We start from the raw sequence: 24,418 nt of genomic DNA, 5'->3' as shown, positions 1-24,418 counted from the left end.
ATCAACTCCAATTTAATATTAAAAAGTCAAAATTTGGCTTATAAGCATAAACATAAGTGATTATTTGATCAGTTTTGATTGGAGCTAGAGTTGCATAGCTACTCTAATGCCGCTTCAATTCAACAATTTAATTCTTCTTTTCGAGAGCTCTACCTTACTTCACTCTATTTTTCATTAAAGCTATAGCATTTGTTTGACTTCCAACTTCATCCAACTAGTATATGATGGTAAGCGGGATTGTACTATGGTATAAATACTCAAGCACTTTTTTCTTACTATACGAAAGAAATCATATCAAAGGTTTACAACTTAATTGTTACACAAAGATATAAATAAAGACTTGTCAGCTCCTTTATTTGTTTCCATTACTAGTGCTTGGATTTGACCAAACGATATCATCAAAGTGTGAATTTTTGTCCAGTGCAATCCCGGTGTCCAAAGCATCGTCCTTTCTTAATTGAAGCTCCTCCAAAAATGTCTCTAGCAACGAATCATCGGCCATACCCAATTCATCCCAGCTAATACTGCATTTATTACCATCTGTGGTAGTAGCGTTGATTGTTTCGACATCAATGTTTCCATATATCTCGTTTTGATCATCACACTCAGCATTAGTTTCTCTCTCATGTTGATCTTGTTGACCATTCAAAACCATAGCAGTATCATTAACAACATCATTAGCAACACACATTGTGTTGCTATTGTGTGCATCCTCCAGCATAGCAACAATCATGTCATCGTTGTCCCTAGGTAAGAACGAAGGGCACAGGGACTCCAGGATGATGGTGGGATCAAAATGGCCAGGGAGGGCAAGACTTGTTTGGTTAGCAACAACAACATTGCTTGTACCAGATCCACTGGCATCACTAGAGTTGATCATACCCATCATACATATGTAGGAGTCATAATTTGGGGTTCTTAGTAGTGCCCCTGAAGATTCTAGCAAAGTAGGACTATTTGTAGTTGAAAGAAGTGCACTAGAGTCAATAGTATTGTCTGTGACGTTATTGTTGGTGACTACGTTGATGTTGTTTCCTTGTAAGCCCAAACCATTTGCTATGTTGTGGACAAGCAACATTGATCCATTCACATTGGGTGTGGGTGCCATCAACACAGACACTTCTTGTGGTAAGGATGAAAACAAGGCTGGTCTATAATGAGATATTGGTGGCATTAAATTGGGAGTCATAGGGATGGTCGAAGTATATGTTGGAGCAAATTGTGGCCGCTGGTGTTGTTGGGGAAGGTGAGATATGGAAGGCTGATCAACTAGCCTACAACGCTTTGTAGTAGGCACTGAACAAGGAGTTGAGTTGTACTTTGCACGATGATTGTGGAGGATATCAACAAGAAAGTCATAAGACTCTATGGAGGCAATGGCTTCAGCAATATCAATGTCTAGTATGATGCAACGGTTATGGGATTGAGCACATGCCCATGCACGGATAGCAAGCTCTTGTACAAAGAGCTCACACATCTTTGACAAGAATGCTGGCATGTCAAAGGTCATCATCATGTTACCCTTTTGGGAAGATGCAATCTTCTTTAAACGGGCCATAGGGATCACGTGCTCACTAAAGTCCTTTGTCGTCTCAATATCTTTTTGCCGATCCCTCCAAAATTCATCCATATGTTGTTGGGCCATTGGCATTGGTGGTCTCGACAATCTACATACATCCAAAGTTTGCTCCATTTCTTCTCTTTGTACCACTGGATGATACCTATATAGAAAGGGCGCACACATTTGTTACTACTTTCCCCCTTAACTTTCTAGTTTAAAGTTTAACAAAAATGTTAGAAATACCATTATATTACCTTGTAGTCCTAGAAAAATAGTTGAATAGATTTATTACAAACCAGATGGCATTGCTCAAAGCAAGAATTTTCATAATACTGGTACAGGTATAGAAACTAATTAATACTAGTTTCAAGAATAATAAGCTAGTAGGTGATGCTTTACCTTGCTTGATCTACAACTCCAGAAATTCTAGCTATTGCTAACTAACTAATTTGTTGGTGATGTGAGAATGAACACAATGTGATGTGAGGATGAAGAGAATATGCAAGGTAGGGTACATGTTTTATATATGCCCAAGAAAGAAAAAGGTTTGCCCATTTCTTGTGGGTTTGATAAAACCGTTTATCCTTGCGTGTATCTTTTGTAGTGAAACTGATAGCTTTAGTTCGTGTGGGGCTCACAAAGCTGAATCATGCATGGTGTATATATCTAGGATCATGCATTCCACACTACCCTTTGTGCTAAAAACAACCAAAATAAAGTAGACTCATGCTACATCTCAATTTGCTTGTTAATTGAATAATAATTATATTATATACATTTGTTTGTCCTTTACTATACCATGCATATGCATCATCAATCATATTGAATCGATGTGTCATACATTCTGATCTATCTCTATAGCTAGCTGACGAACCATTAGCTCTGGAAGTCTTGGATGCATGCAAGGAGTTTGTTTTGCTTTTAATTACTTTAATGATTACAAGCTAGAGTGTATCTGTCGTCATTGCTATCTACGACTAACGGATGGATGAACTATTCAGGCATGCATGCATGTATGTAGCTTAATAAGTTCCAACCTATATATATTGCGTGCTTAACACTGATGCATGGATGCTAGCAAGCTTGCTTTCGGTGCATGCCTTTCCTTCACGCATGCATGCATGCCAATTGTGTAACGCAAGTAGTTGTCTAACTCATTTTGTTACTTAGCTAATAATCAGGCTGTAGTGTGCATGGTTTGCATTGCATTACCATGAATGCACAGATCATGTGATATTTGTTGTGGTCCTAACTACCTAGCTAACGTATACTCCATGTGTATCTAGCTAGTTTGTGGAATTCACTAGTTGGACACATTGCTCTCTCTCTCTTTGTCCTAACCTTTTCAGTTAGATACATAAATTATTTTTATGCCAGCAACTAGTAATAACACTACCCAATTAATCCTAAATATACTACAGTATACTGCACTACATTATTTATAAGAATCAATTAATGTAACAAAATAAAAGATAAAGGAACAATTCAAGGCAAATATACATCTTTATACTAGATTAGAACATGTTGAGGGAATCGTGGAAACTATAGAGGGACTTACAAGGGTATAGGTATATCCGACCCTTGCATTTGGTTTCATGCATGCACGATGTTGAAGTAGGTGGAGCATTGTACGTTTGAAACCCATCATTTTTTTGTTTCTAATTCCTACTATAATTGAACGGTTGCATATAAAATTCATGCGTCTCCATCCCGGTATTCACCCTTATCTATTTAGGAAAATATATCATTTGATTTAGCAAACTAATAGGACTAACTATTGGTTGAAAAAACATAAAACTTTGAGTCCAAAAACTATTAAGGAGAAAATAAATTACCTTGGCTTTTCGACGCATGACATTAATCAATTATGATACAGATAATAGTAATTGTACCACTATCAGTCAGGGATAATATATCCACCAATAATGAAGGAGATCCACGAAGAACATAAAAACCTAAGTATACATGAAGAGGCAAGCGGGGCCTAGAGGGAAAGTAATGTGATTGAACACAAGCAGTTCAAGGTTAGAAAATATGTTCAATCTCTCTATGGTCTCGGTGCGTCCTAGCTTGCCTTATATAGCGCTTTCTGTGTATTACCTTCTAGAGGGTTCGGTTGGATCAAGACCCTCTGGCGTAAAATCAAAGAAACTTAGTGGTTCACATGTGACCTCGATAAAGGTGAGCTCTATATGCTAGTGACCAAGGCTTCCTCAATAGTACGTTAGAGGATCTTTCGCAATATGCCAATGTTAGGTGCTCCGATTTTTCCTTTTCTAAAGCATATAGTATTTCAACCATTTGCAAAAATTAACATCCATGTGATTGGGCGGTTACAATACTTGGGTTAGGGATTGCGCAGCGGTGGTGGGCCTCCAGCTTGGGGTGAGGACTGCTTGTTGTGCTTCTGCTTGGTTTGGTGGTATGGAGGGGACGGACGGATGGTCGCAACGTTAGATTTGTGCTGTGGAGGAGACAAAGATGACTATGGGTTAGAGACTAGAGAAATGGGGATTGACAATAGCAAAAACCCATGGACTGAATCCATTTGGATCTGAAAAATCTATAACCAAAAACCAGAACAATCCAAACCATTTTCACCTCTCTCCAAGCCACCCTATCCCATTAGACTTCTTAGTCCAATTCTATTCATCCAAACGTGAAAACAAACTATTAAAACGATCCTAGTCCAACCCATCTACAAGCTTATATGGTAACCAACATTTTGAGCCAATCTTACAAAGAAACAATACATGAGAGAGCAAAAAGGGAAATTTTGACCGGAGAGCATTATTGCCCAACCTTGCCTAGTCCAACCTAGAAGCTATACCGCTTGAAATGGAATTGAAATGGAATAGCGTAGCATACAATAGTAAAAAATGCATAGGCTGGCTCGACAACCCGTGATAAAAATTAAGGCCCAAAACAAAGGCGTGCTTTTTCTATTTTTATTTATATACTTATTATTTTAAATATTTGCAAAATTATATTTTTATTCAAGTATTGTAATTCTATACCCAAACACTCTCTAAGAGTTTTTTTAAAGAGACCCTCCTAGAGAACGGTTTAGTGAGGTGGCATACGGTCGTTGGGCCAAAGTGGTGGGGCCAAGAATGGCGTGGTGGTTATTTTCAAGTGGCCTCTTACCGTCTTACCAAATGTCTTTTTAGGATAGTAGAATGTGATTAAAAAGGACGGTTTATAGTTAACAGATTGATTATGTTGTAACACCAGAAAAATTATATTATGTGTAAATATGTTGGTGGTAAGTGACATGGCAACCGCACGGCAACACCATTTTTGCAGACAACCCCTTGCTAGCTTAAAAATTACCTATGTGAGAAGGCAAGGGGTCGCCTACAAAATTGCCACCACATCGTTGTTCACTCCATCGCTTTGTTTCAACGGTTGTTTGTTGTGTAAGATAAAAATTCTCCTGTTGAGTGTTGGGACATAGATAGGTAAAACTATGAAACAAAAATATAGTTTTTAAATATTTAAATAAAAATTCATGATATCCTCAAATACATATTATATGTCTTGTACTGCTACCGTGGGCGTGTGGTGCATCGATCTTTATCACCATACATGTATCTTACACAATCAACTCGAAGGGGAGAGCATCACCTCCATGTCGTGATGTCCCCCCCCCCTACACACGGCGAGGATACTTTTTTTAGAACCACAAGAAGGCTACTGGAGGTGGGCATGATGGCTAGATGGAATTACAAAGTGGAAGATACATGAACACGATACAACTCGCCAAATCCAACCGGATTGGCAGCCACTATCTATCTATGCAATTCCTTTGCTATATAGAATACTCACGCCACACACACACATTGTCATCAACTGGTGTGGGTTCACTTCAGCGCAAAGCCCACTCAAGCCCAAAGTACAAGTGATTTGGCTAGCTAACCCTTTGGGTTCTCTCCCCTTGCTCCTGTAGCCTACCCGACATGTCTTTCTCTATTGGATACCCCTACTTCAGTTCTGTACCAGCATCACCTCTAGATAGACTTTGCGCCATCTCTGCTTTTCCCTTTACCTTAACAACCTTCCATACCGGTTGTGTAGATTATTTTTTTTCTCCTAGGCCAGTGGGACGGGAAAAAGGGATCGGCTGGGTTAGAATCCCAGACTAGACTTAACTGAATACACATAGGTGATTGTTTGGCTCTTTCAAGCCAAACAACATATTTGCAAACAAAAAATAATTTATGAATAAAATTTTTATATACATGTTCTTAACGACCTAAAAACAAAGACAGGAAATAAACTTTGATGTGACCCCCCCTAAAATCAAACCCAAATTAAGGGAGGAAATTCAAATATGGCTTATATGTAAGTGAAAAGATGATGGCAACATATATATTCCCGTTGGCTAGGATTTATTCCGTGTCAGGTTGATCCATAGGGATTGCGGCTATTTCGGGGCCAACCAAACTAAGCTTGCCAGTGGACTGTAATCCAATCCAAATCCGCTCCAATCCATTTCTTTGCTAATTAGTCAACCAAACCAACCCGCACCAATTCTTCTTTATTGGGATCCAATCCAAACCAATCCAACTTTGATTTTAGCCCAACCCGCACCAACCCATTTGGTTAAAATGGATTCAACTCACTCTTGCAAAATGGATGCACCATTTGATATGTATAAACTCGGACCTAAAATTTTAAAACTCACGTTCACACTATAAAAGTTTATCAAATTTGACTGAAATTTAGTGGGATGATCTGTTATATATAAAAGCAACTTTGTGCAAATTTTGGTCGATTTCTGCATGTGGACCCCACGTATGTCTATTGTCTTATTCATTAGCTATCCAATTAAAGGATCCATTTACCCTTTACGGGTTAAATCCATTTAGAACCTAAAATAACCTAATCAAATATTGTCCATACCAATCCATTTGTCTCTATAACCCAATCCAATCCAGACCATTTGAAGTTACAATCTATTTGCACCCAGCCAAACACAATCCAAATTAAAACCAACCCATTTAACTCATTTCCATCCAACCCATTAGCAGGACTAAACCAAACAGGGTCTTAATGAGATTGGTACATTATAGTATTATCTGTACTATCTAAAAGAGGAGTTGTCTGTCCTCTTTTATCCCATATCACGTAAAAACCACCGTTTTCACGAAAACCAGAAAAAAAACAAATGGTTTCTATAAAGCACGTTTCTTTTCTTAATTTATAATGATGTTCAGTCTGATCTTCAATATATATATATATATATATATATATATATATATATATATATATATATATGTATATGTCTTATAATGCATGGATATATTACTGTATATAAGTTATACAGAAAAACAACGTAGAGCAAGTTGAGGTAGAAGAAGAAGAAGAAGAAGTTAGTGGTCGTTAGTGGCGTCGGCGGCGTTGAGCAGGTCTGGGGCGTACCATCCGAGGTCCTGGAAGACGGCGGCGATCCTCTGGGTCTGGCCTTTGGAGTCGCCGACGGCGGTGGTGAAGGGGTAGACGAAGGTGACCCTGGTGGCGACGCATCGGTAGGTGGCGAGCAACTGGGAATCGTCCAGGCGCTTGTCGTCCTTGAGGAGGAACTCCATGACGTCGCGGGCGGCACCAGTGAGAGTGAGGCCGCCGTCGACCTCCGCCTGGATGTAGTGGCCATACGGCGTGTCCTCGTCGGCCTTGATCACCGCGTTCCTCTGCGTCCTGAGGATCGCCTGACGCAGCAACGACTGCATGCATGCATCGCGGCAAGATCGAGAATTCGATCGAGATAGTAGTGTATATATATACTCAATATGCATATATATATATAGAGTAGTTTAATGGAGTAATGAGATCGATATATGCATGGTTGCTTACGGCAGCAGCCGCGGCCTTGTCGGGCATCGTATTAGTGTTAGCGGGGACGATGAGCGGCGACGCCAAGGAGCAAGATGCGCCGACGGTGGGGTTTGTGGAGACGCATCCGGGATTGGTCGACGGGCACGCCCTAATCCTCCTGCATCCCCATCCCCATCCACGCGTTAGATGCATGTGAGGATGGATTGGATTGGATTGAATTCTTAATTAATTTCGATCTGTACGTTACCCTTTGGCGTCGAGACCAAACTGCTGCTGAGACTGGGACTGGGAGTATGGGGTGGACGCCTGCCCCGCCCCAGCCCCCGCCGGCACCACTGCCGCTGCGGACAACAACAAGACAACCTTGCGCCTGCTGCTGCTAATTACTCGAGCCACCGGAGGAGGAGGAGGATTGCTGCTACTGCTACCACCGCCTCTCTTGCAACAAGCAGCAGCGGCGGCGGATGATAGAGATGACGTCATTACGTACGTACGTAGCAGTATCGGTTGTCCTTCACACGCATCTCATCCTCTTATCTACCCGTCCACAAATACTAAATGGAATTGCTTTTTTCATTTTTTCTCCCAAAATTCAGAAATTGACTGCGTGCTCCTTCTTCTTCTTTTTTTTTTTAACTCTAGCTAGCCATTTGTTTTTACAAATGTTTGATCTATCGGTGTAGCTATAGTAGGAGAAACAAACCACTGCACGAAAATGCAATCACTTAATAATTCAGCAGGAGTAATTAACAAGAGAAATATATATATATATATATATATTAACAAGAGAGAATATAATGAGCAGGGCGTGCAGGCAGGCAGGCTGGGCTGGGTGAGCCCGTGAACCAACAAACCAACCAGCAACGGAGGCTCCACTCACGCGCTGTGTATATGTATGTCGGCCAGTTAATTTGTTTGTACATGTCACATGCATCTTCATCTTCATCTTGGAATAAGTATGTACTCCTCATCACTTTGCGAGAAGATGGAGAAGCTCAAAATTCTTTCCAGCCACAGCCAGGGTGAAGCAAGTGGCGCCAAATGAAGCCAGCTCATTATATTAGGCGATGCGCATCCACCGCCAACTTTTAATTTTTCTTCGTCCTGCTCCTGCAGGAAAGCCTGTACTGTCCTTCACCACGGCCAAGCCCAAGCCCAACCCGCCATGGCTCGCCCTCGCAACCACCGTCACCTGCTGCTACTGCCACTGCTAATGGTAATGCTCGCCGGCGCACACGCACAGGCGGCAGTACAGCCATCCAGGATCAAGAACGTGGTGGTGCTGGCTCTGGAGAACCGCTCCTTCGACCACATGCTCGGCTGGATGCGCCGCCTGCTCGGACTCCCCATCGACGGCCTCACCGGCGCAGAGTGCAACCCGGCCCCCTCCGACTCCTCATTGCGCTGCGTCTCCCCCGACGCCGACCTCGTCGTCCCCGATGACCCCGCCCACGCCTTCGAGGACGTCCTCGAGCAGCTGCTCGGCTTCCGCCCAAACGCCTCCTCCTCCTCCTCCTCCGCCTCCTCGCCCTCCGACATGTCCGGCTTCGTCCGCAGCGCCGTCTCCGTCAGCGCGCTCCTCACCGACGCCGTCATGCGGGGATTCACCCCCTCGCGGCTGCCGGCGTTCTCCGCGCTCGCCACCAACTTCGCTGTCTTCGACCGCTGGTTCTCGTCCATCCCGGGGCCCACGCAGCCCAACCGGCTGTTCCTCTACTCCGCCACCTCCCATGGCGCCGTCGCCCACGACAAGTGGAACCTCCTCCGCGGCTACCCGCAGCGCACCATCTTCGACTCCCTCGCCGACGACGGCCTCGACTACAGGGTCTACTTCAAGACCATCCCCACCACCCTCTTCTACCGCCGCCTCCGCACCGTCGCCAACGTCGCCCGCGGCACCTTCCGCCGCTACGACGCCGCCTTCCGCGACCACGCGCGCCGGGGCCTCCTCCCGGCGCTGTCCGTCATCGAGCCCCGGTACTTCGACCTCACGGGGACGCCGGCCGACGATGACCACCCGGCGCACGACGTGGGCAACGGGCAGAGGCTGGTGAAGGAGGTGTACGAGGCGCTGCGGGCGGGGCCGCAGTGGAACCAAACGCTGCTCATCGTCACCTACGACGAGCACGGCGGGTTCTACGACCACGTGCCGCCGCCCAACGTGGGCGTACCCAGCCCCGACGGCATCCGGGGCCCGCTCCCCTTCTTCTTCAGGTTCGACCGCCTCGGCGTCAGGGTGCCCACCATCATGGTGTCGCCGTGGATCAGGAAGGGGACGGTGGTGGGGAGGCCGCCGGGAGGGCCCACGGCCACGTCGGAGTACGAGCACTCCTCCATCCCGGCGACCATCAAGAAGATATTCAACCTGAGCTCGGACTTCCTGACCAGGAGGGACGCGTGGGCGGGCACCTTCGAGCATATCTTGACGGAGCTGGAGGAGCCAAGGACGGACTGCCCGGAGACATTGCCAGAGGTGCCGGCGTCGGCAGCGGCAGCGGCCAAGGGAGAAGGATGGCTGTCCGACTTCCAGCGCGAGCTCGTCCAGCTGGCGGCCTTCCTCAACGGCGACTACATGCTGTCGTCGAGCTTCGCGCAGGAGGAGCGAGGGAAGGGGAGGAGGAGGATGAGGGTGAAGGAGGCGGACGCGTACGTGAGGCGAGCGCTCAAAAGCTTTCTGGACGCCACCAAGACGGCCAAGCGCTTGGGCGCAAACGACTCCGCCATTGTAACCATGAAACCATCCTTGACCACCACCACCTGCTGTTCCTAGATTGGGTTAATTACTCCTACTCACTACTGTACTGTTACTGTATATCGATGATCATAGAATACGTACCAACCTCACTTAATTGAAAAAAGATCTGCCTTTGGTCCTTTCCTTTAAGACACACATATATATATGATGCCGCCCAGCGCCGGCCTCCACAGTTAGTAGTGAATTGCAGTGCAGGCCTACTTGTCGCTTGTCAGGCCGGCCATCTATCGATCGTCCAGCAACAAGCAGCCGACACACAAAGCTTGTAGCAGCAAAGCATATATATATACGTGCAGTGCTCAGGCTCAGGCTCAGGCTCAGGCTGAGGCTGAGCTAGAAAAGCACAAAGCTAAGATCGAGGAGGAAGAAAGAAGATGGGGTCTGGTGACTGGGGCCCTGTGCTGATTGCGTTGCTCTTCTTCGTGCTGGTCACGCCGGGGCTGCTCTGCCAGATCCCCGGGAGCAACGGCCGCGTCGCCGAGTTCCACAGCATGCGCACCAGCGCCGCCTCCATCTTCGTCCACGCCATCCTCTTCTTCGGCTTCTGCGCCATCTTCATGGTCGCCGTCGGCGTCCACCTCTACGCCGCCTAGGGCTAGACATGTCCATGCATGTATGCTGCTGCTTACAAGTTCTCTTTCTCATTGGTGGATTCATTCAGATAGATACTGCATCATGCCATGTTATATTCTACAAAAGCGGCAATTTCCCTTCGAAACATGTCTGATTCTATTGCAGTACCGGTGGTAATAATATAGCTAGATAACCATGTTTCTGGTGCACTTCCACTCTAGAAAAACTTGAATTTACATGCCAAACTTCCCATCTCCTTTCCTTTCTTCACGACAATGGAACACCCACCCTCTACATACTAATACAAGCATTGCATTGTATTGCACAAGAAACCAGGTAGAAATTCAGAAGCTGGATTAACAGGCTTTAGGCCCACCCGTCTCCCCAGTTTATCTGCTCCTACCGTTGCCAGATGATGGTGACGACGACATCCTCTCTTCAAGATATTGTGCAAATTTAACCCTTGGTCCCTGAGTCACAGACAACAGATAAATTGCAGTGCTACTTCCTATTTACGCACAAAATACCTGACTATCGGTACAGAAGGTAGCTACTTACAGGGATTCTGCAGTGCGAGTTGAGCTCCATGAACATCTGCCTACGACGCTCTCGGGCCACCTCCTCTACCTGTGCAGCCCGTCGACAGGCTGTTTGCGTTGGCTCCTGTTGCAATTCAACCAAACTAATTGTCTTTCAGTTTCAGAAGTGTCAATTTGAAAATAGCACTGAAAAGAGAGAGCAATGCTCAGCCAGTTGAAACAGACTTTAACTAAATTTACATCCACTGAAGAATCTACCTGTAATGTGCAAAGAAACAGGAAGAAACTGACAGCATAAGATTTTAGCCCTGGAGGCCTTAGCCCAGAAATGACAATTTATGGCATCAAAATGCATTCTGCCATTCATGAGCACTGAACAGATGCATGTATTCTGCTACATATATGTTTTGCTGCACAAAGGCACCCTAACAACTTCTACTTATAAATTTGGCAAAGATGAAACAAAGCATCATCCATTTAAACAAGAAATTCCTCGTAACTAAAAAGAGATTTGGCCCCCAACTAGTTGTGTTCTCTCAAAAAGGATTGCCAAATTCTACCATCCCAGATTCTGATATGTACAAGGCCTGATCTTTGGCATTGCTGATGATAAAAGACAAGCAGCAAAACAGGATAAACGTATTTCTACTTCCCCTTGGATAAAGGGCATATAAACTTTGATCACTGTGAGGGCAGGAAACTAAAGTGAAATGCTCGTTATCACACGTACCTGGCCAGCAGATTTCTCCATGAGATTCCTAAGACTTGACACCTCCTTCAGTAAGTTATCTATTATATCATCTGCCTCCTGCATCTGCTTCCTAGAGAACTCGAAAGCTCGGTCGGCACGTAAACGGAATGTGCTGCAGTCCAAGCACATGCAGATTCCCTTGCATCCCCTTGTATTTCTCTTGAGGATTCCTTTCTTTGGTGAAAGTTTCTTAGGGGAGAGGCATCGTTTTTCCAAACATGGGGCACCTCTTTGCCTTAATGGGCTCACTTTGATTGACGCTGGCTCATTGTACACAACAGAACTGGAAACAGTTATTTCTTCCGATGATAAGGGTGCACCAGTGGAACAATGGTCAGATGTGTACAGAACACCAGCAGGCGCTTCCTCCACCGAGTAGGGCACGGGCGCACCAGTAGCACAAGGGTGCAAAGGAATGCATGTCATCTCCGCATCAAGCAATGGTTCATCTAGAGAAACCATAGAATCAGATTGCTCTAATGCACCGTGGCAATTCCCTGATGGTATTACTACCTTGGTAGGACCACCAAAACAAACATCAGAAGATCCCAATTCTGAGCTTTGGCTTTGCTGTACCTCATAGCATTCAGCATTGCCTTTTATTGGCAATTCCTCTATAACATGAAGAGGCTGCTCTTTAGCAAGAAATCCATGCTTGCATGAGGGTAGAGTGTTCCCCTCATCACCATCTGAAGTAACTGTTTGCTTTTGTGTGGCCTTCTGCATTTGAGCTGTGCCTTCTGGAGGAGAGGCTTTTGAATCATAAACATGAAGCTGTCCACCATCAAGAACAGAATTTCCATCTGGTACTGATTCATTCTCTTCTAATATTGTTTCAACTTCTGTTTTGTTGCTTTCTTCAGGAAAATCTTCTGAAACAGCAAACTGATGCAGTCCAGCAGGCAGGCCGTCATTCCATTTCAATGTGAATTCACCTTTGTCTGAAGATAGGAGATATACATCAGAAGCCACCACTCTTTCCTCTGCGAGTTTTCGCACTTCAACTGTACTCGCTTGTAGATGAGAGGCTTCAGAAACAGCAGGCTGAAGCAGGCTTCCATCAGGTAGATAAGCCACGCCCAATCTTGATTGTTGTTCTTCCACTGATCTTTTGCCTTGAGCTGTTTTGCATTCATCAGCAGAGCTTCCTGACATAGTAAAATGATGCTGTATGCTGGTCAAGATTTTATCATCCTCATCTGTCGAAGATTGCTTTTCTTGCACGAGTCTTGGAATTTTGGTCCTGTGACCTTCCTGAGAAGAGATATCTGAGAAAACAGAAAGTTGCACATTATGAGTTAAATCAGGGATGTGATGTGCGACCGTAAACCATAATCACAATCACTCGCACCATGTAAAGAACGCATCTTATCTTACCGTTCTCTATGAGAAATGGCAGCATCCTCTTGTAGCTAAATGAGCTGGGATGGTGAACAAACCTTGAACTCTGACACCGGGAAAGGCACTGAAACATACATACATTTCAATGTTTTGAGCTTAAAGAGGAACCGACCTGAATATAGCATATGGGATATCGGAAAGAAACATCAAACTCACCATTTTGCTGCTTGGCAGATGAGCAGGGACAGTGTTGATTTCTTCTTTGACAGGACAGGCTTCAGCTTCAGCTTCAGAATCGGCATCAACTGAATGGAAAGGAGAAGTTCGGAACTCCTCCGTCTTAGTGTTGTCCTTGCCAGGTGGGCTTTCTGATTCTGAACCAGGGAGGAAATGAGCTAAGAAACAAGGGGTACTTGAGATCCAGGAGGATGGTGGAGTAACTGTACCTTGGTTGGTCAGCTCGTTGAGGAATGGCAGCAAGCGGCGGTAGCCGAAGGAGGACGGGGCGCGCACGAGCTTGGACCGCTGGACTACCGCCGCCTAATCCATGAACCAGATGAGATGAGATGATGAAATGGAACGGAAGTGCCAAGGAAGACTCACCGGCTTGCGCTCCCGGTCTTGGGCCTCTGGCGGCCCCGGCGTGGCCTCGGCAGATCCGGGCTTGGCAGCGGCGCCATCGAGGGAGGAGTCGTATAGGGGCGCGGAGGCGAGCGGGACCACACGACGGAGGCGGAGGTCCTTGACGGCGGCGCCGCCATCTTGGAGGAGATGGCGGAGGAGCTCAGCGTGGCGGCGAGAGGTGAGGTGGGGGGAGCGCTGGGTGGGCATGGCCTGGCCCTATGTTAATGCTTGGCTTAGGCGCGGCGGCGGCGGCGGCGCTCTCTCTCTCTCTCTCTCAGAAGAGTCGCAGTCTGAATGGGATTCGCGAGCGAGCGGGAGGGAGAATAAGCGGCGCGGGTCGGCGGGATTTGGCGCCAAATCGCGCTCGCTTTGCGCCAAAACAAGCTAGCTGCGAGGGAAATGGTAGAGAGTGAAAAGAAAGAAAAATAAAAAGGCAGGCCACACTCAGGCCCATAAATGTCACGAACTGAGGCTTTTATATGGGCCATTTCCTCCCAAAAGAGTTGGGCAGCCCAAATTTAGGGTCCATCTTTTCCACTGAAAATGTTTTATTGGCGACCATTTTCACTCAAATAAAAAATAGTCCGGTCCTTAAATTATGAAAACAACACTCCTACTACCACAGCCACAGGTGCGCAGAATTGATTCTAGAACCGGTGCACAAGTGCTAGTCGTCGTGAGTGGACCCAACCATAGATTCATTCACAACTACTCGAGGGCAGGGAGGCTCCCAATCCTTCCCAGCCTTTCGTTGCTAAGTGAAAATGACATCAACTATCATCCTTTATTACGATCTTATCCCCAAAACGCATCACCATTCAGTCTACTCCAATTCCTTAATGCTCCACAGTCCATACAAACCAACAGATGTTGCAAGATCAAAGACATGCTTATAATTTCTCACAAGTTGCTCTTACCCCCTTATTTACATTGGAGCACACAAGGAGCAACGCAGAGCCATCCTACTCAACTGTACACATCATACTTGGCGACTTCATCATTCATGGACTGGGTATACTGACCTAGATAGCCTCATTCGGGCTCCTGACTATGATGCCACCGCTACAATGCCCACCATATGCCGGACTTGTGCATAGTGTTGCCGCATCATCTTTAGTAATATACAGCTTAATATCAGCACAGCACACCCTTCTAGCCTTGCACTCGTTAACAGCTGATGGTAACTTCGCTGATGCAAAACACATAGCACTAGGGTTGCAGTTGGAAGCGTTACGACCATAGTTACTCAGAGGATGATGATTCGGCTCTTCTTCGCATCCGAGCTCCCCAGGAGAGGTTCTCCTCAGAATCCTTCCTCATGCTCCTCCTTTTCAGCTCCTCAATTTGGTCTCCCCAAGTGTTCCTCCAGCCAGACTTGTCTTCCTGATCCCATGGTTTTGTTTTGTGTCGCACATGTGGCAAGTTAGCATGGAAAAAAAATGCAGGCAAAGGAAACAATGGTTTGACAATAGAAATGGAGACTATCAACTTACAGGTTTCAACATCATGAACCGAATTAAAGTAGAAATCAGATAACAAAAACAGCCAGATCCCAATTTAGCATTACACGGAAGGCACAACCTTTCAGACTTATGTCTTGGATAAGCTTAATAAGTAGTAGTACAATATGACAGACAAACATGACTTTCCAATTTGTAAGTATTGTTGTTCATTCACTATGGGCGAACAATTCATCACCTAGATACAAATATTTTGCATCAAGGAGAATTTTGTATCCGAACGTATGTAACACAAGAGAGAGTCCGTCTGTTTTTGTATGTATGCCACAGGCAACAAAGGGCAAATATCTCTACTCGCGTCCTACAAACACTGAATTGATATAGGGAACCTGAGAGAGAATTCCAATCAAGTATGAGATGGTGGGCAGGACATAGTATTAAGTCAGGCTGCTCTGCTGGATCAAACACATGTAATTAAGGGGCTAAGAAAAATATGAATACTAGGCCAGCATCACTACTAGTAGTAGAGATGAATGAATTGTACTACCTGGTAGTGGTAGTAGGGGGCGACGCGGCGGGGTGCGGAGAAGGCGAGGCGGCAGACGCCGCGTGCGAGGGCGCGGTCGTAGGTGGCACGGCGGCTGGGGTCGGAGAGCGTCTCGTAGGCCTCCTGCACCTCGATGAAGCGGCTCGTGTTCTCGGCGGCTGCGTCGGGCGGCGAGACGTCCGGGTGATACTTGCGGGCCATCCGTCTGTAGGCCGCGCGGACCTCGTCGAGGGTGCCTTCCGACGAGATCCCGAGCAGGTCGTAGAACGTGGGCTGCTCCGCGGTGCGCATGTCCCGGCGAAGGGCACGCGCGTTCAGCGGCGGGCAGGGGACGGGACCCGGACCCGGGCGCAGGAAGGCGACGCGAGCGGCGGAGTTTGGGGCGGCGGCGGCGGCGGCGAGGTGGGGCATGGCCTCTCTGTCTTTTCGCCTTTGGCTGTCTGTCTATACTGCTTTGCTTCCTCTCCTCTCAAGCAGTTTCAGCCTTCCTTTTGTCTGTCCGTGTGTATTGGGTTTCCAATTTGTTTTTCATTTGCAACAGCCACTGCCGTGCCGTAGCACTAGCAGCGACATAAAGCCCTCTATATACTATTTTGCCCTCTACTTATAATGATAAGCTAAACATTAAATTTTATAATTTAAATTTTGCAGTTAATTTTGAGGTTTCTAATTAAAGTTCATTTTTCCAAACTACGCTTTTCGACCATTAAGAACAAGTTTAACCTCAAAATATTTTTTAATCATAAATAAACTATTTCCCTTATGCTTATAATTTCAAAACAATCAATCCTAAAATAAACAAAATAATACTCCAAATAAACAAAACCAAATTGCTTTTATTATTGCTAATGTGTGGAGGACAAGAAACACAGGAAGCGGTACGTATATACGGAGTATTGTATACAGTAGCTTTCATCCCTCCTTTTTCACTGGCTGCATGTCCCATCCTCTTGACATTTTTTTTCTTCTAATATTTGCATCTGCTCTGTTGCGTGGATTCTGTAATACAAGTATTTTATTAGTATTGTGTTTTCGTTATTTCTCTCGTTCCGTCAAAAAGAATATATAAGCTCTATACGTTTTCTATATATTCTTTAATACTCCATTTAATTTTTACTATTTGACGTCATTAATTTTGAACATTTAAACATTCGTTTGGGGTTTAAGGTTATTTAGTTTCATTTCAAATATGCAAATTATAAACAGGCGTAAAGTGATAAAACACATCACAATAGGATGTCGACATGCAAGGCCATCGATATTTATTATACGATCTTGCTTTGCTCTCTCCATCGATCATGTCAGTTGGATATAGTTTAGACTTTAAGTGCAGATCTGATATCAACTTATTATTAATATATATGAATCATAGTTACTATTAGTACATGTTACTAGGTCAGGACTTTTGTAGGTAGCCTTCCCAATCCCCATGTCTTGCAACGTATTTATATTACTAGTCTTCATCATAAAAATGCCCTTACACCCTTTTTAGCATGATTGAAAAAAGAGAGTTTTGGATGGAGCCAAACAAGGTGTACGAACGACAGAAGGAATAAAGATTGATATCGCTGTCTTCGACGTCTTTGTGCCTTGTTAATAGCAAAATGGCAAACATGACATGAAATCAGGGCAGGCAACTCATGCGAACGAAAGCAAATGCAGGATATGTTTTCCCCTCACTCCTGCGCTGTTTTCTCCACCTTTTTCGCAGTCACGGATTTCTGGCTAGATCCACAAGCAGCACGCATGCTCAACTGGATTGCCTACAAATACAATAATGCACCCCCTGCTATACCGGACGCCGCTGATACTGCCAAACACTAGTAGCAGCAGTCATCAACAGTTGAAGGGAAACTAGATCCAATAGCTCATGTTTTTTAGTAAAATATGCTAAACCAGCTACAACTTCAAGCATCTCCGAATGCCCAAGTCCTTTTGCAATAGATTCAGTTGATCCAAACATATACCGAGTTGAGCTTAACATCAATACTTTCTACTACTAATTGACCACCCAATACTCTGGGACCGAACCACCGTTGTCCTGCCATCCGACACAACTTGACATCTCCATTGATTGACCACCCAATACCAACTCCGCTCCTAAATAAAGACAACCAAACACACAAAAAACATGCATGGAAAACAGATGCAAATGCGAGCGGCATATCAGCATTTGTTTTACTGCTGATATGCCGCACGCATTTGCATCTGTTTCTGCAGTAAAACAAACATCAAGATTCTAACATCACAGTAACCCAATACAATAAATGATGGAGAGTATATGACATACGCAGAAGCACAGCCCCATTGCAAGATCAAAATGCCAACACCGAGGTAATAATCTGTGGGTGCTAAAATCTTATGAAGAGCACATCTTAAACCCTTACCTCTTCTACAGGCAGGCAGCTCTTAGACTTAGCTGGCTCCCCTCAAACCAGATATACTCCAACAGCAACCGCCTTTGAAAAACCTGCACAGGTTTTCCAATGACAGCACCAATCACAGCAGGTAAAGCACCAATATCTCTTTACAGAGGTAGTGCTTAGTAAATAGTAACTAAACCAACATAAATTCAAAGTGGGCAAAAGAAAGACAAAGAATGCTACTTTCAAAGATGTGTTGCTTATCTCTGGAACTATCAAGGGTAAAAGGTTGCTCGGACTTTTATCAACAATTGCCTCATCAGTCACTTACATTAGCCTCTGGGTGGACCCTGTTTCTCAGAAAAAAAAAGGGAAAAAAAGAACAAAAAGAAAACAGGAGGGAAAGAAAAATAATGAATGCCATGATACTCAAGTACACACACTATCTTTTTCTTTCGAAATACACATTAATTTTAGACAAACTCGACAGACCTAAGCAGCAGGCAAGAGAGTAAACAAAAACCACAGAACAAGTCTGCGTTGAACAAAGTCCAAAGTAAAATGGACTGGTTATGTCCTCTGAGAATTCGATATGTGTTAAGCTGCTTGAACTTTTTGACATTACTGATGCAGACATGATGAAAATCATAGGCAGAACAAATACAGCGAGCAAGTCAGCTTAATCAAAGGATGTTTACAATTTAGAAACATCTTTGGATCATCTCTCTAGCCAAAGCATGCCAATTGAAATGTATCATAGCCTACAAGAAAAGTGGTTATAGCCTTGTATAATGGACTTTACTTGTATGGAAAGGTGTGAACTTCCTTGGTATCTTCAAATAACATCCCAGAATGAGCTCCAACTCTTCAAGGAACCACAAGCCTGCAACGACAAATATATGGTTGGTTTGACCTCACTTACTAAATCACCTCACAAGCTCCAACATTACATCTAGAAGTTTACTCCACAGAAAAAATCTCCATCTAGAGAGTTAACGAGTACATTTTTAAAGATCAGATGAACACTCCGGTCAGCACTCAAGTTCTCCATGTTCTTCATATCCTGCAAATAAAACTCCTAAATCAGAAAGGAAGATAACAAGCACCAATTCATCTATCTGCATCCATTGATCAAGTAGATTCTGTGATCAGCCAACTGAATGATATATCAGCCATCAAGTAAACATTGTGGCTAATATCATATAGCAGACTCTTCAGTGCCCACAAATGCATCATCAGCTTCAGGTGCATGTTGCCCACTAAGGTCAGCAACAGTAGAATGTGGATCTTTTTTGCCTTCTTGTGCGGGAAATGGGTCCTCAAGGAGTGGTGCAGGCAATGAAAATTCTGCGGAAGACACATTAGTTTCATGAACCACTGGCTGGGCTTCCTGGATATCCTGATCAGCTTCTGAGAAATCATTTTGCAGCTTAGGTTCAGTATCATGGTTGATGCCATGAACATCTGAACTAGCTGCTGACACTTTATGCTTCCTACGAGGGGAGTCCTCACTCTGAACTTTCCTTCTATCCGAATAGAAGGAATCATCAAGGAGATGATCATTCTTCCTAGACTTGGAACCCTCTTGTGATTTCTTTGATTTATGCTGATCAGTAGTATCAGCATGATACTTTTCCCTTGAATGCCTTGAACTTCTATGGGATCTTGAAGATGAATGATGGGAGCGTCTATCTCTAGAATGTCTTGATTCATCCTCTCTGTATTTTCTGTCCTTACGAGAAGAATCATCCCTGTCATGATTCTTGTTGTCTGGTTTCCTATTTGTATCATGGTTTTGTTTTTCATGATCACCATTTCCTAAGCTTCTCTTATCAGATTTTGATCCTGCAGAATCCAAATCTCTTATATCATCCTCAATATGCTCATCTTTCCTCTCGTCATGCTCCAAAGCATCATCATGTTTGGATTTCTTGGAATTACTATTCACCATATCATCTTCTGATGCGGATGAACTCCTCTTGTGAGCAACAGAAGATGCATCTACTTTCTTATCTTCAAGTGGATCCTTTATATACTTTTCATCTTTGTCACCTCTATTACCTCTATCAGATCTCCTTCTGTTATCCTCCATTTCATTTTTTTTGCCGTCTTTCTTGTCACTGTTGCGATTCTTCTCTTGAGATCTGGATCTAGAATGCCTACTACGACGAGAAGAATGGTGGTCACGAGCTGGTGATAATTTGCTTCCTTTGTGATGTTTGGGTGACCTTGAACCAGCTCGAGCTGACCTCCGTGATTTTGATGGGCTTAAACTTTCTTCTCTCTGTCGCTTGGGTGACCGAGAATCAGATCTGGAGGACTTCTTATACCTTGGACTTATACTCCTGCTTCTGTTTCTTCTTGAGCTAGATGAATAATGGTCATGAGATCGGTCGCTCTCTCTTCTCCCAGACCTGCTATACTTGTCCCTATCATCCCGATGAGATCGATCATTACCATACTTTGAGTGGTAAGATCTTGATGGTGAACGTGATCGGCGCCCACGTGTGTGTCTAACTGGGGGAGAGTATGATCTAGACCGCCTGCTCCGGCGATACTTGATAGGTGATCTTGACCGAGATTTGGATCTACGGGCAGACGGTGATGGCGACCTGTAAAACAGGCATATTAGTCAGTGTTCATCTTGCAACATGTAGAAAGTAAAAATGAACTATTTTTTCTTTATTGTTTTTGTTCAAAGTAGGTGCATGTCTGAGCTTAAAAATGTGACAGGAGAAAATTTCATGCTCTCATGCAGTTAATAAGGAGTCATGTTGCTGGAAGTCACCATGCTGAGACATCTCTTATTCTCTTAGGGATGCTTCACTTTGAAAATATGCAAGACATGTCTGATTGATATAAGAAAAACCACACATATATAGACCAAATTATTGAAAACAAAAGCTAACTAATCAAAATAAAGCACAACTTTCTAATATCATGTGCACCATCTATCATACCTCTAGTACCAAAAAGAACATAGAAAAAACTTTTGCACATAATTTTTTTTATCTAATTTCATTTCCTAGAATCAAAGCTGTATACTCCCTACAGTCTCTAAATTATTGACGTTTTAACCTTGTAAGTTGTAACTAAAGAATGCTAATTCTCGACATTTTGAGCGCTGCAGCATGCACCACATTCAAAGTGAACACTTTTTCACCAGCGTCTGCGAGCGAAAATACTGGCACCAGCCAGCGCCCGCCACACAAAAAAAAAATGGAAAATGAAGTGATGCTAGGATTCAAACCTAGCATGCACAGAACCGAGTGGTGGGCTCAAACCACTGAGCTGCATCAACTTACTAAGAGCAAGTATAATAGTAGGCTATAAGCCGGCTAAATGCTGACATGGAGGAGAGAGAGGAAAAGCAGGCGGCTTATAGCTAGCTCGGACACAAGAACTAAGAAACTTTGTGAGAGAGACAAGTGGGTCATGTATTAATGATGAAGAGCTAACTACCATATGGGTAGGCTAAAAGAAGGCTACAAAGAGTCTTATAGCCGATCCAACTTGTTGGCTATACTATTAGCCTTGCTCTAGTTAACCTAAGCATATGATGCTATTTAATACTCCTTGGTATATTAGATCATGTCTAACATGTCAAAAGTTTTGAAACTGGGGGGAGTAAGACCACAAGGAATGTGGGCAGTCTCTGTCACCGAGATTTTATGAGCAAAATGACCAGAATGTTCCAACATGAGAAAACAAATTCGACAAATACTAAAAGCATACCATTAACAGTTCAGATAAAGCTTAAGAAGGCACTACCTTGACTTCCCTTTAGCATCCTTCTCTTCAACAGTTTCCCCACCAAAGCCCTCTGCTTTCAACTTCCTGCTTATCTCAGCTGCCCTTGCAGCTGCTGCTTCAGTGGCAGATTTCATGGTGGCTGCACGCGCAGCAGCCTGTTGGGCTGCTATTGTCTGTTGCATTATCAGTGCCTGCTGGAATTGCATCTGTTGCAACTGAACAGCTTGCTGCATCATCATGGGCAGATTGCTATTTGCCAAACTAGTTTTGGGAGGGAGAGATTTAGCCATCTCCACATTTAAGGGGCGACCACCAACATCCATGTTGTTGAGTGCTAAAGCTGCACTTGCTTCTTCTGGTTTGGAGTACTCTACATAAGCAGTATGTTTCGAGTCTGTGATAGTGCAATCGACAACTTTTCCACAGTACCCAAATAGCTGCTTAATATGATCCACCGTGAGAAGTGGACTTAGGTTGCTAATCTGAACCATTTTCTTCAGAGTGTCACCTTTATCAGCTTTATTTGTCGAGCCTACAATGATCAAATGTGCAACATAAGCAATGCATCCTTTGGCATGAAAACTAAAAACTGTTAAAGTTCTTATATTACATATTAGTCCCTTCAGACACCATGGTTCTCTCATTTGGTCTCTAAAGTACAATTGAAATTCATTTTTAGAAAGATTTAAGATGGCTGAATAGGCACAGTGTATTAAAGCTAATTTCAGGAGTACTCCCAGTGTCTTAATGAAAATAATACCAAAAAAGAGCTTAGATTCATCCAATCTGCTCAGAAAGTGTATTATCTGGTTTGATCTGTTCCGGCATTTAGCTAGCTTCAGCAAAGCAACAGAAAATATTGATGCAACTGTTATGAAGTTCCATATAGAGTCCGTAATAGTAAAGATTACAAAGACCGTAAAAACCAAGAGCATCAGTACATAAACCTAAGCAAGCATTTTGCAGACCGTTTAACTGTCAAAGAAAGTAGGCAACACAGACCTATACATTCATAATAGAGTGGCCAGGGACATGAAAACATTGTTTCTTATAAGGTTGAGGCATATTACCTGAAGCCTCCCCTCCTCCAGCCTTGGAATCAGCCTGCATCTGCGCAGCATGTGCCTGCAGTGCCTGGGCAGCCATGATGGCCTGAGCGGCTGCCATGGCAGCAGCAGATGGTGCCATGGGCGCCTGGCTGAGTGCACCCACTGATGTAGTGGCAGCCAGCACGGACATGAGTAGCTGTTGTGGCGGGTGATTGAGCTTGCTACAGTCCGTGACCTTAGTACACTTGCCATTGATGTGCTCCCGGCATATCTCCCCAAGCGAGGCGCCAACACCAGGCAGTACAACCCCACCAGAAGCACCAGTAGAGGCACCAGGGATGAGGCCGATAAGGCCGGGAAAGGCAGCCGAGGCCGAGAGGGAGCCTGCATAGTTTGGCATATTGGGCATGGTCTGGTTGACCATGTTGGGATAGGCGGAGGAGACAGCCGGGAGCGTGGTGGGGAAGGTCGTGGTCACGTTGGCGGCGGTGTTGGATGCGCTGAAGAAGACGGGGAAGGGACTCCCCATGACGGGCGAGCCGTCGAGGTCGACATGGACCATGTAGTTGCCGCGCTTGGGAACGACGTAGGTGACGGCGTAGGAGCCGTCGCCGTTGTCCTTGACTGCACCGTCGAGGTCGCCGCCGCCGACGCCAGCCGCGGGGGAGACGCGGACACGGAGGCGCCCGCCGCCGGTGGGGAGCCTGCGCGAGTCGCGGTCCTTGGCAAGGACGGTGAAGGTGGCGGGGGAGCCGGCGGAGCCGCCGGCGATGCCGGGACCGGCGGCGGAGGATCTGGAGGGGTCGAGTGGACCGGGAGGGGCATGGGGGCGGTGGTCGTCGTCATCGGAGTCAGCGTCCAGGGAGGGTTGGGCAGGGGAAGCGGGGCGGTGGTCCTGGTCGGGGTCGTCGGTGGCGGAGAGGGCCCTGAAGGTGGCGTCGAAGGCGGCCTTGGCGGCGGCGGCGGTGTCAGCCTCGGACTTGAGCTTGGCCTCCTCGGCCTGGCGCACCCAGATGGGCTTGGGCGCCGCCATGGGGGGAGGGCTGGCTAGGGCTAGGGTTTGGTGGAGGAAGCGATTGCCCTCTGCCTACGGGTGGGGGTGGGGGTGGATTTGGGAAAGAGCAGCAGCAGCAGCAGCAGCTCCTCCTCCTTCCGCTTCTCTAATCTCAACAGGGCGAAGGCGATTTGGGTATTGGATTCTTCCTCCTCCTCCGTTTCGTGTGTTGTTGGGCCCGGCCCACCGTTCTATCCCATCCGGCCAGGC

At 45.2% G+C, this 24,418-nt stretch overlaps 6 protein-coding genes across 13 annotated transcripts; 1 reads left to right on the top strand and 5 right to left on the bottom strand.

Moving 5' to 3' along the window:
- Nucleotides 1-87: 87 nt before the first annotated feature.
- On the bottom strand, nucleotides 88-4,020 carry LOC102702501. 2 transcript variants are annotated; one of them, XM_040529980.1, is made up of 2 exons: nucleotides 3,904-4,020; nucleotides 88-1,721 (listed from the first exon to the last, which is right to left on the bottom strand). In XM_040529980.1, the coding sequence occupies exon 2, from the start codon at nucleotides 1,691-1,693 to the stop codon at nucleotides 353-355; it is 1,341 nt and encodes a 446-aa protein (XP_040385914.1). In that variant the 5' UTR covers nucleotides 1,694-1,721; nucleotides 3,904-4,020; the 3' UTR covers nucleotides 88-352. The 2 variants fall into 2 exon arrangements, with proteins under 2 accessions (XP_040385914.1, XP_006643631.1); XM_006643568.3 differs by lacking the exon at nucleotides 3,904-4,020 and adding an exon at nucleotides 1,961-2,033.
- A 2,862-nt stretch (nucleotides 4,021-6,882) lies between these two features.
- LOC102713146 (thylakoid lumenal 17.9 kDa protein, chloroplastic) lies at nucleotides 6,883-7,906 on the bottom strand. Its single transcript, XM_015835874.2, is given in 3 exon segments — nucleotides 6,883-7,287; nucleotides 7,418-7,556; nucleotides 7,647-7,906. Coding segments are annotated over 3 exon segments (780 nt in total). The 5' UTR covers nucleotides 7,883-7,906.
- A 338-nt stretch (nucleotides 7,907-8,244) lies between these two features.
- LOC102712870 (non-specific phospholipase C6-like) lies at nucleotides 8,245-10,297 on the top strand. Its single transcript, XM_040523845.1, has one exon. It carries the CDS (start codon nucleotides 8,565-8,567, stop codon nucleotides 10,167-10,169), a length of 1,605 nt encoding a protein of 534 aa, XP_040379779.1. The 5' UTR covers nucleotides 8,245-8,564; the 3' UTR covers nucleotides 10,170-10,297.
- A 409-nt stretch (nucleotides 10,298-10,706) lies between these two features.
- Nucleotides 10,707-14,461, bottom strand: LOC102712593. 2 transcript variants are annotated; one of them, XM_015835834.2, is made up of 7 exons: nucleotides 13,962-14,461; nucleotides 13,805-13,898; nucleotides 13,575-13,732; nucleotides 13,395-13,482; nucleotides 11,997-13,285; nucleotides 11,286-11,390; nucleotides 10,707-11,197 (listed from the first exon to the last, which is right to left on the bottom strand). In XM_015835834.2, the coding sequence occupies exons 1-7, from the start codon at nucleotides 14,187-14,189 to the stop codon at nucleotides 11,117-11,119; spliced, it is 2,043 nt and encodes a 680-aa protein (XP_015691320.1). In that variant the 5' UTR covers nucleotides 14,190-14,461; the 3' UTR covers nucleotides 10,707-11,116. The 2 variants fall into 2 exon arrangements, with proteins under 2 accessions (XP_015691320.1, XP_040379777.1); XM_040523843.1 differs by lacking the exon at nucleotides 10,707-11,197 and having other exon boundaries at nucleotides 11,325-11,409.
- Nucleotides 14,462-15,283: 822 nt separating this feature from the next.
- On the bottom strand, nucleotides 15,284-24,301 carry LOC102712315 (serine/arginine repetitive matrix protein 5). Of its 6 annotated transcripts, none has more exons than XR_005811774.1 (6): nucleotides 23,176-24,301; nucleotides 22,124-22,637; nucleotides 19,155-20,964; nucleotides 18,596-18,702; nucleotides 18,377-18,459; nucleotides 15,284-15,365 (listed from the first exon to the last, which is right to left on the bottom strand). XR_005811774.1 is itself a non-coding variant. In XM_040523830.1 (3 exons), the coding sequence occupies exons 1-3, from the start codon at nucleotides 24,185-24,187 to the stop codon at nucleotides 19,551-19,553; spliced, it is 2,940 nt and encodes a 979-aa protein (XP_040379764.1). In that variant the 5' UTR covers nucleotides 24,188-24,301; the 3' UTR covers nucleotides 18,978-19,550. The 6 variants fall into 6 exon arrangements, 1 of the variants encoding a protein (XP_040379764.1); XR_005811775.1 differs by lacking the exon at nucleotides 15,284-15,365 and adding an exon at nucleotides 16,807-16,988; XR_005811773.1 differs by lacking the exon at nucleotides 15,284-15,365 and having other exon boundaries at nucleotides 17,427-18,459.
- On the bottom strand, nucleotides 15,365-16,725 carry LOC102702043 (chaperone protein dnaJ 20, chloroplastic-like). Its single transcript, XM_015843291.2, has 2 exons — nucleotides 15,990-16,725; nucleotides 15,365-15,831 (listed from the first exon to the last, which is right to left on the bottom strand). Exons 1-2 carry the CDS (start codon nucleotides 16,398-16,400, stop codon nucleotides 15,793-15,795), a joined length of 450 nt encoding a protein of 149 aa, XP_015698777.2. The 5' UTR covers nucleotides 16,401-16,725; the 3' UTR covers nucleotides 15,365-15,792.
- Nucleotides 24,302-24,418: the final 117 nt, after the last annotated feature.

Source organism: Oryza brachyantha, chromosome 1 (genome assembly GCF_000231095.2).
Source record: "Oryza brachyantha chromosome 1, ObraRS2, whole genome shotgun sequence".
Taxonomy (NCBI): domain Eukaryota; kingdom Viridiplantae; phylum Streptophyta; class Magnoliopsida; order Poales; family Poaceae; genus Oryza; species Oryza brachyantha.
The sequence above is the reverse complement of the archived record's forward strand: the minus strand, read 5'-3'. Positions and strand labels throughout refer to the sequence as shown.

Bases quoted from the DNA above. Each gene is read 5' to 3' on its own strand.
- LOC102712593 (XM_015835834.2), bottom strand. From the start codon at position 14,189: ATGCCCACCCAGCGCTCCCCCCACCTCACCTCTCGCCGCCACGCTGAG. The intron at 13,899-13,961 runs GTGAGTCTTCCT...TTCATGGATTAG, and splicing joins AAGACCGGGAGCGCAAGCCG to GCGGCGGTAGTCCAGCGGTC. The intron at 13,733-13,804 runs GTACAGTTACTC...TCCCTGGTTCAG, and splicing joins CAACGAGCTGACCAACCAAG to AATCAGAAAGCCCACCTGGC.
- LOC102712315 (XM_040523830.1), bottom strand. From the start codon at position 24,187: ATGGCGGCGCCCAAGCCCATCTGGGTGCGCCAGGCCGAGGAGGCCAAG. The intron at 22,638-23,175 runs GTAATATGCCTC...TGATCATTGTAG, and splicing joins TGGAGGAGGGGAGGCTTCAG to GCTCGACAAATAAAGCTGAT. The intron at 20,965-22,123 runs GTAGTGCCTTCT...CCTGTTTTACAG, and splicing joins GATGCTAAAGGGAAGTCAAG to GTCGCCATCACCGTCTGCCC.
- LOC102712870 (XM_040523845.1), top strand. From the start codon at position 8,565: ATGGCTCGCCCTCGCAACCACCGTCACCTGCTGCTACTGCCACTGCTA.
- LOC102702043 (XM_015843291.2), bottom strand. From the start codon at position 16,400: ATGCCCCACCTCGCCGCCGCCGCCGCCGCCCCAAACTCCGCCGCTCGC. The intron at 15,832-15,989 runs GTAGTACAATTC...ATTCTCTCTCAG, and splicing joins CCCCCTACTACCACTACCAG to GTTCCCTATATCAATTCAGT.
- LOC102702501 (XM_040529980.1), bottom strand. From the start codon at position 1,693: ATGGAGCAAACTTTGGATGTATGTAGATTGTCGAGACCACCAATGCCA.